General features: G+C 44.0%; 1 protein-coding gene across 3 annotated transcripts in view; it reads left to right on the top strand.

The window, feature by feature from the left end:
* The window catches only part of LRRC73 (leucine rich repeat containing 73), a 72,178-nt gene that overhangs the window by 21,602 nt on the left and 38,351 nt on the right, over positions 1 to 12,225 (top strand). For all 3 annotated transcript variants that reach the window (XM_088442979.1, XM_088442981.1, XM_088442980.1), the window contains one exon: positions 5,705 to 5,827. In XM_088442979.1, coding sequence (XP_088299105.1) covers positions 5,705 to 5,827 — 123 coding nt within the window. The remainder of the gene's footprint in view (positions 1 to 5,704; positions 5,828 to 12,225) is intronic.

The raw sequence follows: 12,225 nt of genomic DNA, 5'->3' as shown, positions 1-12,225 counted from the left end.
TATTAGCAATAGGGGTGCTGCATATTAATGATGGTGGTGCTGTTGCGTCTTAATGATGAAGATGCTGTTACACATAGAACACCTCAGATTACTCCCACTAGTCCAAGTACAAACACACTTTGGGGAGAATCGTTCATTCGTTAAAGAAATCGTTCACTTTAGTTCAGTCAGACTGACCAACTGAACGATTTTCATTAAGGGAATATGCAAAAATCGTTTGTAGTTCAAAAAAATCATTCATTACACTGTAAAAAATCGGACAGATAATCTGTCAAAAATCGTTAATAAAATCGTTGGTAACAAAATCGTTGTGTGTGTATATGCAGCTTAATACATTGATCGAGTTGTATTTTCAAACAGGAAACACCTGGATGAGAGTTTTTTGAGACTGAAAAACATGAAAGTCTGCCTGTTCTGTGACTTTATTACATTGGCTGCCTGTTCTGTGACTTTATTACATTGGCTGCCTGTTCTGTGACTGTATTACATTGGCTGTCTGTTCTGTGACTTTATTACATTGGCTGCCTGTTCTGTGACTTTATTACTTTCTCTGCCTGTTCTGTGACTTTATTACTTTCTCTGCCTGTTCTGTGACTTTATTACATTGGCTGCCTGTTCTGTGACTTTATTACATTGACTGCCTGTTCTGTGACTTTATTACATTGTCAGCCTGTTCTGTTACTTTATTACATTGTCTGTCGGTTCTGTGACTTTATTACATTGGCTGCCTGTTCTGTGACTTTATTACATTGTCTGCCTGTTATGTGACTTTATTACATTGGCTGCCTGTTCTGTGACTTTATTACATTGGCTGCCTGTTCTGTGACTGTATTACATTGGCTGCCTGTTCTGTGACTGTATTACATTGTCAGCCTGTTCTGTGACTTTATTACATTGTCTGTCGGTTCTGTGACTTTATTACATTGGCTGCCTGTTCTGTGACTTTATTACATTGTCTGCCTGTTATGTGACTTTATTACATTGGCTGCCTGTTCTGTGACTTTATTACATTGTCTGTCGGTTCTGTGACTTTATTACATTGGCTGCCTGTTCTGTGACTTTATTACATTGTCTGCCTGTAATGTGACTTTATTACATTGTCTGTCGGTTCCGTGACCTTATTACATTGGCTGCCTGTTCTGTGACTTTATTACATTGTCTGCCTGTTATGTCACTTTATTACATTGGCTGCCTGTTCTGTGACTTTATTACATTGTCTGCCTGTTATGTGACTTTATTACATTGGCTGCCTGTACTGTGACTTTATTACATTGGCTGCCTGTACTGTGACTTTATTACATTGGCTGCCTGTTCTGTGACTTTATTACATTGGCTGCCTGTTCTGTGACTTTATTACATTGTCTGCCTGTTCTGTGACTTTATTACATTGGCTGCCTGTTCTGTGACTGTATTACATTGGCTGCCTGTTCTGTGACTGTATTACATTGGCTGCCTGTTCTGTGACTGTATTACATTGGCTGCATTTTCTGTGACTTTATTACATTGGCTGCCTGTTCTGTGACTTTATTACATTGGCTGCCTGTTCTGTGACTTTATTACATTGGCTGCCTGTTCTGTGACTGTATTACATTGGCTGCCTGTTCTGTGACTGTATTACATTGGCTGCCTGTTCTGTGACTTTATTACATTGGCTGCCTGCTCTGACTTTATTACATTGGCTGCCTGTTCTGTGACTTTATTACATTGGCTGCCTGTTCTGTGACTTTATTACATTGGCTGCCTGTTCTGACTTTATTACATTGGCTGCCTGTTCTGTGACTTTATTACATTGGCTGCCTGTTCTGTGACTTTATTACATTGGCTGCCTGTTCTGTGACTTTATTACATTGGCTGCCTGTTCTGACTTTATTACATTGGCTGCCTGTTCTGTGACTGTATTACATTGGCTGCCTGTTCTGTGACTTTATTACATTGGCTGCCTGTTCTGTGACTGTATTACATTGGCTGCCTGTTCTGTGACTTTATTACATTGGCTGCCTGTTCTGTGACTTTATTACATTGGCTGCCTGCTCTGACTTTATTACATTGGCTGCCTGTTCTGTGACTTTATTACATTGGCTGCCTGTTCTGTGACTTTATTACATTGGCTGCCTGTTCTGACTTTATTACATTGGCTGCCTGTTCTGTGACTTTATTACATTGGCTGCCTGTTCTGTGACTTTATTACATTGGCTGCCTGTTCTGACTTTATTACATTGGCTGCCTGTTCTGTGACTGTATTACATTGGCTGCCTGTTCTGTGACTTTATTACATTGGCTGCCTGTTCTGTGACTTTATTACATTGGCTGCCTGTTCTGTGACTTTATTACATTGGCTGCCTGTTCTGTGACTGTATTACATTGGCTGCCTGTTCTGTGACTTTATTACATTGGCTGCCTGTTCTGTGACTTTATTACATTGGCTGCCTGTTCTGTGACTTTATTACATTGGCTGCCTGTTCTGTGACTTTATTACATTGGCTGCCTGTTCTGTGACTTTATTACATTGGCTGCCTGTTCTGACTTTATTACATTGGCTGCCTGTTCTGTGACTGTATTACATTGGCTGCCTGTTCTGTGACTTTATTACATTGGCTGCCTGTTCTGTGACTTTATTACATTGGCTGCCTGTTCTGTGACTTTATTACATTGGCTGCCTGTTCTGTGACTGTATTACATTGGCTGCCTGTTCTGTGACTTTATTACATTGGCTGCCTGTTCTGTGACTTTATTACATTGGCTGCCTGCTCTGACTTTATTACATTGGCTGCCTGTTCTGTGACTTTATTACATTGGCTGCCTGTTCTGTGACTTTATTACATTGGCTGCCTGTTCTGACTTTATTACATTGGCTGCCTGTTCTGTGACTTTATTACATTGGCTGCCTGTTCTGTGACTTTATTACATTGGCTGCCTGTTCTGACTTTATTACATTGGCTGCCTGTTCTGTGACTGTATTACATTGGCTGCCTGTTCTGTGACTTTATTACATTGGCTGCCTGTTCTGTGACTGTATTACATTGGCTGCCTGTTCTGTGACTTTATTACATTGGCTGCCTGTTCTGTGACTTTATTACATTGGCTGCCTGTTCTGTGACTTTATTACATTGGCTGCCTGTTCTGTGACTTTATTACATTGGCTGCCTGTTCTGTGACTTTATTACATTGGCTGCCTGTTCTGACTTTATTACATTGGCTGCCTGTTCTGTGACTGTATTACATTGGCTGCCTGTTCTGTGACTTTATTACATTGGCTGCCTGTTCTGTGACTTTATTACATTGGCTGCCTGCTCTGACTTTATTACATTGGCTGCCTGTTCTGTGACTTTATTACATTGGCTGCCTGTTCTGTGACTTTATTACATTGGCTGCCTGTTCTGACTTTATTACATTGGCTGCCTGTTCTGTGACTTTATTACATTGGCTGCCTGTTCTGTGACTTTATTACATTGGCTGCCTGTTCTGACTTTATTACATTGGCTGCCTGTTCTGTGACTGTATTACATTGGCTGCCTGTTCTGTGACTTTATTACATTGGCTGCCTGTTCTGTGACTTTATTACATTGGCTGCCTGTTCTGTGACTTTATTACATTGGCTGCCTGTTCTGTGACTGTATTACATTGGCTGCCTGTTCTGTGACTTTATTACATTGGCTGCCTGTTCTGTGACTTTATTACATTGGCTGCCTGTTCTGTGACTTTATTACATTGGCTGCCTGTTCTGTGACTTTATTACATTGGCTGCCTGTTCTGTGACTTTATTACATTGGCTGCCTGTTCTGTGACTTTATTACATTGGCTGCCTGTTCTGTGACTTTATTACATTGGCTGAATTTATAAAAGTGACAGTTTTCTCTCACATTTTCTAAGCTCTCACCCTATTCCATTTGGCCCTATGAATCTATACAGTTAATTATTGCAGCCTTACTGATATAAGATTACATGAACAGTCTATTTCTCTTGAGACCTGGGGCTATATTTATAAACCAAAAGCCTATAGATTGTAAGCTTGCAAGCAGGGCCCTCTTACCTCTATGTCTGTTATTATCCTGTTATGTTCTATAAATGTTTCCAATTGTAAAGCACAACGGAATAAGCTGCGCTATATAAGAAACTGTTAATAAATAAAATAAATAAATAAAAGCCGTCGCTTCTCAATGGGTTGGAGCTGTAAATTGAGAGCAGCACTCAGTCAGTGTAATGCCCTGCAGACTATCTGCTCAGGCAGTAGCTGAGGCAGAACGGGTGTAAACTATTCTAGAAAAGAAACACATTCAAAAATAATATACGTATTTTGGTGCATAAAGGGAAAAGAACCCTATTGGACTAGCTGCTTCTTTTTTCCACAATAATATATATTTTTTGTATAATATTATATATAGGATACACTTTATCCAAAATACATTAGTATTTAGTACACATATTGCTACTTGTGTACTTTACGGACTCATTGCAGAGTGAACCCAAGTGTCCTACACTCATTATTATTATCCATAATGGTAATGTCTAAATCCCCTTCACGGAGAGGACCCTGACGTCATCAGCCAGTGTCCAGCGTCATTCCCAGTGTCCAGCGTCATTCCCTACCATCCAAGTGAGCATAGAGGGGGAATATAACCTTGTGGAGAGCGTAGCGAGCCACCGAGCCCGAAGCACAGAGAGCCTGCGAGGGGACAACTTTCTTCTTTGTACTTGTGTACGTAAAGTACTATTGAAAACATTCATTGGGTTCTCTCTGCAATGAGTCCCTAAAGTACACAAGTACTCACATATTTATTAGCGCCAAGGAATTTTTCGTTTCTTTTTTTTCAGGACATAAACAGATCTCTAGATGTGTCCAGCTGCACTTTGAAAGCATCTGTGCCTGGTTTGTGACTGGCCATTAACATCTAACAGGTGCAAAAAGATACAGTACACTTTCTACCAGGAATATATGCGTGTTTCTGCACGTATCCATGAGCCATATTTGCGTGCAGGGCCATAACTAGAGGGTGGCAGAAGTGCTGCCGCACAGAGCAGAGGGTCCCATGGCACCTGCATCTGGAAAGGCAGCCTGCAGCCACTAGTGCTACAGCAGTGCCGCTTGTAAAGACACCCTGCAGCCTGTGAAGCTAAAGGACGCTCCGGGCAGTCCTCTACTTACTGGAGCTATCGGTTCCATCCCATAGGTGTGGCATCATGACGTCATAGGTTTACGGGGCTAGGGCGGCATAGAGCCCTGTTACGGCGCTATTTGTGTGCACATACAACAGACTGCCACTTCCCTCCCCTGTTCTGCATAACCAGTTGTAACTCGGTATATAGGGATCAGTTGTATTAAGCTCTGGAAAGTGATAAAGTGGAGAGTGATACGATCAGCCACTCAGCTCCTAACTATCTCTTTACAGGCAGTGTTTGACAATTGACAGTTAGGAGCTGATTGGATGGTCGTTTATCACTCTCCAATTTCACTTTCCAGAGCTTAATACATCTTCCCCACAGTGCCGTCTACGCACAATTTCGCATTGGTTCATGTGGGTGCGTTCTGTCTGTAGGATGCACAGTGTGAATATGAAAACTTAGCTTCAGGCCCAAGATTGGAATTATCAGTACCGCTTTGCACTCTGGGCATGCCAGTCTTTATTATCGGGCTGTCTGTCTGTACAGAGCTGTGTGTATAATGTTATGCCATTCTGTCTTACCGTGTTCATGGTTGTTGATACAGGTTTGCGGGATCTAACTCTCTCAGCTAATCCGGCCATTTCATGCACTGGGTGGGCTCGTCTGGCTATTGCTGTAGCTCACAGTTCTCAACTGCGGACCCTAAACCTGGACTACAACCCGCTTGGTGAGTGGAGATCTTTCTCTGTGCGTCATTGTGTGAATGATTGTGTGTCAGCTCCTCCTTGTTATAGCCACACACACTGTGAATATTATACATGTTTAGTTGTATACTGTGGGTTTATCAATGGAACAGAACCTTAGCAGGTTGCTCAGTGTAGAAGTAGTAAGTAATCTACAATGGTAGCCCAAGAAATTCACCTTTGTGATCTGAAACTAAGACACAAAGTATGGCTTCCAGCAAGAGTGTGTCCTCCTGCTTGTTTGTCCAACACTATGTAGATCAAAAAAGTACAAATATACATCAAAACTCCACTAGCGTCATACACACAGACGATAAAAGTGATCGATATGGATGATAACGTTATCGTTCATATTGTCCAGTGTGTATGCTCAAAACGATGGACGATCCGCGCACCCGCGGGTCGTCCACGATGTCTGTTGTCGTCCGAACATGCAGGTCAGTCTGACAATATGATCAGAAATGGCATGTCCGGGGAAGTGCAGGGTGACGTCACTGAACGTAATCGTTCAGTGTATATTCTCAATGTCGTTTGCTTGAGAGATCAAGGCCAAACACTATTGATATCGCCAATGTAGCATATAGTCTAGTGCACAGGTTCTCAAACTCGGTCCTCAGAACCCCAAACAGTGCATGTTTTCCAGGTCTCCTCACAGAATCACAAGTGAAATAATTAGCTCCACCTGTGGATCTTTTAAAATGTGTCAGTAATGAATACACCTGTGATCCTGCCTGGTGATCCGGAAAACGTGAACTGTGTGGGGTCTTGAGGATCGAATTTGAGAACTAGTGTGCATGCCCCATAAGTCAGGCTCTCAGTTTCTTTTTCTGATATGCTGAGACAGGGCCGGCTCCAGGGGTCAGAGCACCCTGTGCTGGCCCAGAACAAGGCTTCCCAAAATTGGGGGCGTGGCCTAATTACCATAGGCCATGCCCCCTACGTGACGTTATTTGGAGGTGCGCCATGCAAGTAACGTCAGGCTGGGGGTAAAGCCCAGCCCTCCATCACTGGCTGGGCTCCCCCAGCCCTCTCCCGTAAGTGAATGGATGACGCACAGCTGCGGTGGTGGGGGTCCCCAACCTCCCGATTGACCACCCGCGGGCCACTTCGGCCTATGGGTGGAACAACGGGACAGTATTGTCCCGCTGAAATAGGCATGCTGGGGAGGGGTGCGCCCTCTACGGGTGGCACCCCTGTGCGACCGCACTGGCGAAAACCCCTAGAGCCGGCCCTGTCAGCTGAGAGAGATAATCAAATGGCAAGTAGGCATTTCACATAAAGTCAGTGATACACTGAGCAGTTATCATCCTGATCAGCAGGTTATCTATTGTATAGCTTATGGCGGAGACCAAATAGCTCTGTCTGGCATGAAAGATCTTTGAGCATGCTGGAAAGCTGCAATGGTGCTCAGATCTGAGAGTGGAAATGCTCACCATCAGACAGACCAGTTATCTGACTGTGTATGGCAATGTCAGATAATTGCTCTCTGTCTGTCTGATGGGGAGCCTAAAGCTGGGTACACACTGCCAGATATATAGGCTGACGAATTGATCGGATTAAAGGGAAGTTGTGTCCAGCGCTAACCTAAAGTATGAATACCTAGGTTGGTATGCCACCTGTACCCAGTATTGAATACTAAGTAATTTGCATATGGGAAAAAAAATGGGAAAGAGAGTCAACGGGAGTTGTTATACGTCTAATAAAATATATTTGTTTTAAAGATGAAAATTTTATGATAAAAGACAAACAGTATGGGCAATGGTTCCTGTTAGTATGGCTCTTATTAGGTGAAGTCAGATGGCTCCTTTAGGATGCCTCTTTCCGTAGGGTAGAGCTACACCTACGTGTACCTATGGCCAATTGCTCTAGAGTTAATTGAGCTGGCAATGGTAGGCTCAGTTCAAAATAACGTCCTTGTAAAGCCACCCTGGTTGTAGGTTACATAAGTGGACTCCTTTAGGGTGTCACTTTCCGTATAGCACCAAGTGCCTACGTCTCCCTTTTAACACTAGTCGTGACAACCTTCCGGGTGTGTGTCTGTGATCTCACTTGTGTTAAAATACCTTATGCCTAGGTGTATGGCATGGGTAATGGTGGGTCTCTGTATATACTTCACACACTGTCCTCCTGTATGTGCGTATCGAGTCTTATGGAAGTACAGTGGAACAGGTGAGGTGAGGGGTCTTGGTCCGCCCTTGCTAAGGGGTGACCTTCAGTATGATTAGCTGCATCATGCGTCCCCTCACAGTCAGTACTGAACAGTGAAAAGTATATTTGTAGGTATCCAGTGGCAGCGTCTCGCACTACTGGTCTTACCGGTGATCACTTGTGTGGTAGAGCTTCACTGCATCCCGTATTGCCTCCTTCAGCCGATGGTATGGAGGATCACCTTCCTCCTGCTGGAACGTCACTTGCTGAGGCTGTACTCGATGGATCAGGGAAATCGGTGTGCCGCTTGAAGCTGCTACTCGTCTCCTGCTGCATGTGTCAGCAGCCGGTGTGGGGTCACGTGTCGCGTGTGGAACAACGCATTTCAGCCTTTGGGCCTTCCTCAAGGCGTTTCAGCCTGTGGGCCTTCAGCCTGTGGGCCTTCCTCAGCAAGTGACGCTCCAGCAGGAGGAAGGTGATCCCCCATACCATCGGCTGAAGGAGGCAATACGGGATGCAGTGAAGCTCTACCACACAAGTGATCACCGGTAAGACCAGTAGTGCGGGACGCCGCCACTGGATACCTACAAATATACTTTTCACTGTTCAGTACTGACTGTGAGGGGACGCATGATGCAGCTAATCATACGGAAGGTCACCCCTTAGCAAGGGCGGACCAAGACCCCTCACCTCACCTGTCCCACTGTACCTCCATAAGACTCGATATGCACATATAGGAGGACCGTGTGTGAAGTATATACAGAGACCCACCATTACCCATGCCATACACCTAGGCATAAGGTGTTTTAACACAAGTGAGATCACAGACACACACCCGGAAGGTTGTCACGACTAGTGTTAAAAGGGAGACGTAGGCACTTGGTGCTATACGGAAAGTGACACCCTAAAGGAGTCCACTTATGTAACCTACAACCAGGGTGGCTTTACAAGGACGTTATTTTGAACTGAGCCTACCATTGCCAGCTCAATTAACTCTAGAGCAATTGGCCATAGGTACACGTAGGTGTAGCTCTACCCTACAGAAAGAGGCACCCTAAAGGAGCCATCTGACTTCACCTAATGAGAGCCATAGTAACAGGAACCATTGCCCATACTGTTTGTCTTTTATCATAATATTTTCATCTTTAAAATAAATATATTTTATTAGACGTATAACAACTCCCGTTGACTCTCTTTCCCATTTTTTTTTCCCATATGCAAATGACTTAGTATTCAATACTGGGTACAGGTCGCATACCAACCTAGGCATTCATACTTCAAGTTAGCGCTGGACACAACTTCCCTTTTATCTGATACTTACTTACAAGTCTGGACAACTCCTGTGCCCAGCAGCTCCCGTAATTTAAGTGGGAAACACTGTAGCCCTAGTGCCTAACACCCCAGAGAATCTGACGAATTGATCGCCCATTACATCGTGTGCCTGCCGGCCAGTGTGTACCAAGCAATAGGTTTGTGAACGACGTAGTTCACAGACATATTGCTTCGGCTGTGCTGTACAGCCGGTGGCAGATATATCAGCATAGATATCTGTCCATCATGCTCTGTGAATGGGCAGTCAGCAGAGGCTGCATGGAGGAGGGCGCGATGTGCCCCCCGGCCAGCGGGACCTGAGGCCAGATGATGGTTCAGTGTGGATAAACAACCATCATCTGCAGATCACTCGATCTACAGATATATCTTTTAGGTGTGTACCCAGCTTAAGGAAGAAAGCAGGTGTGACTACCTGTAGCAGGAAAGCACATTTGCATATATATAATGCAGTTTCAGGGAATCTATAATGTAGATTGAGGCAAATCATCAACAGTAAATGATTAAATAAAAAATAATAGGAGCACAATATATGAATTATTCCGTGATGACGTGATTCAGCACAAACTGCATCACCAAGCTGCCCAGATGAGTGCAGTGGGCAGTCAGCGGGCAGAAGCGACATCCAGGAGACATCCCGGAGTCCAGGAGAGCCACATGTGATTCAGGATTCTTTACTTCTGGAGATGGCAGTGGCATGTTTTTTGGTTGTACTTTCCTCCGTTTGTAGAATCCTCTAGTCTCCGGCCTCACTAGAGGAGAAATAAACTGCACATAGACAGAAGGTCTCAACCCAATGGCCCGATTCGTTTCAGTCCTGACTTGGGGGCTCAATGCATGCAGCCACCCTTTACCAGATTAGTCACCCTGCTACCGTCACCTTTGTGACTGGGGTGTAAACCACTTGCAGCCATACTTGCCTACTGTGCAGGAAGGTGCATAACTGACCCTAAGGATGACATATAAGTACAATGTACATCATTTTTGCTGAATTTCTCAATAAGAAACTATTGGCTGTGGAAAATATTGGTGATACTCTAGGGGGCTGATTAAAGAAAGTTTGGGAACCACTTCCCCACATGATCATCAAAGAACCACTCACACAAGAAACAGGGTCTCTGGCGTGTTTAACACCTATTGAACTGTGAATGTTACTAATCTGTCCTCACAGGTTGTATAATATGTCATGGTTGCTGTATTTTACTATTATTATCACTAATAACCTTTTTCTTTTAGAGAATGAACATATTACTGTAAGCAAACACTTTACAGAGAGTACTTGCTGGCTGTGTGTCACTGTGTTGTTCTATTTGTGCAGGAATCAATTTGCTGCTACATTGTCTGTATGATATTGTGTTGTATCCGTGCAGGGAATCCTATTACCACTACATTGTCTGTATGTCATCTAGTTATATATATATACCCCTCCCCAAAGCCTAACAATAACCCCACTATGGTGCCTAAAACTAACTCTCCCTCCCTCCCCCCGCGGCTAGCAGCTTAGATACCCTAGTGTACCTTCGATCGGGATGGTGGCTGTCGAGATTTCGGGATTGGGATTTAGATAGGCGTCTGGATTTCGACGCCTATCTTTAGTCCCGGGTCGGGCTTCGACTTCCGGATTTTGCCGGCCAGCATCTTGTCCACCGACATACTCACTACATCTTATTTGCAGGATATCATCTTGTCCCTATGTTGCCAGTATACTATTGTGTTGTTGTATCTGTGCAGGAGTCATCTTGTCACTAAGTTGTCTGTGTATCATTGGGTTGTTATATCTCTACAGGGATTCATATTGCCGCTACGTTGTCTGTATACTAGGGTCCGGTATATTTTGACGACTTTCACCATGTTGACATTGACACTGATGAAATGTCGACATGATTAGAATGTCAACAAATGTTCCTGGTGGTCCAGCGGTGACTTACCTGGTTCAGTGGGTCTGGCGGCTCCAGAGGGGTCTTTCAGGTCCGGCAGTAACATCATGATGACTTCCTGCTGATCCTGCACTGGTCCTGCCGGTATCGCTAACCCCTAACCCTAAACCTCCCCCCCACACTGCCTAACCCTAAACTAACCACCTGTAGCCTGACCCAAAACCTCCACTCCCGCAAGCTAACCCTAACCAGTAGCAAACGCAGGATTTTGAAAGGGGGTTTTCCAAATTCTTGGTTACCAGACCAATGAAAAAACATCTAGCCACAAATATATATATATATATATATATACATACAGTGGGGCAAAAAAGTATTTGGACAGCCACCGATTGTGCAAGTTGTTGCATTTTAAAAGATGAGAGAGGTCTGTAATTTCCATCATAGGTACACTTTATCTTTGAGAGACAGAATCAGAACAAAAAATTCCGGAAATCACATTGTATGATTTTTAAGCAATTTATTTGTATATTCTTGCGGAATATAAATATTTGGATAATCAAAAAGTTTAACTCAATACTTTGTAAAGTAACCTCGGTTGGCAATTACAGAGGTCAAACGTTTCCTGTAGTTCTTGACCAGGTTTGCACACACTGCAGCAGGTATTTTGGCCCACTCTTCAATGTAGATCTTCTCTAGATGTCTCATGTTTTGGGGTTGTCGCCGGACAACACGGACTTTCAACTCCCTCCACAGATTTTCTATTTGGTTAAGGTCTGGAGACTGGCTAGGCCAATCCAGGACCTTGAAATGCTTCTTACGGAGCCATTCCTTAGTTGCCCGGGCAGTGTGTTTGGGGTCATTGTCATGCTGGAAGACCAAGCCACGTTGCATCTTCAATGCTCTTACTGAGGGAAGGAGATTTTTCCCCAAAATGTCACGATACATGGCGCCATTCATCCTCTCCGTAATATAGATCAGTCCTGTCCCCTTTGCAGAAAAGCATCCCCAAAGCATGATGTTTCCACCCC

This window comes from Taudactylus pleione, unplaced genomic scaffold, assembly GCF_031769625.1.
Source record: "Taudactylus pleione unplaced genomic scaffold, aTauple2 ptg000320l, whole genome shotgun sequence".
Lineage (NCBI taxonomy): Eukaryota > Metazoa > Chordata > Amphibia > Anura > Myobatrachidae > Taudactylus > Taudactylus pleione.
This window is presented reverse-complemented; position numbering and strand designations above follow the sequence as displayed.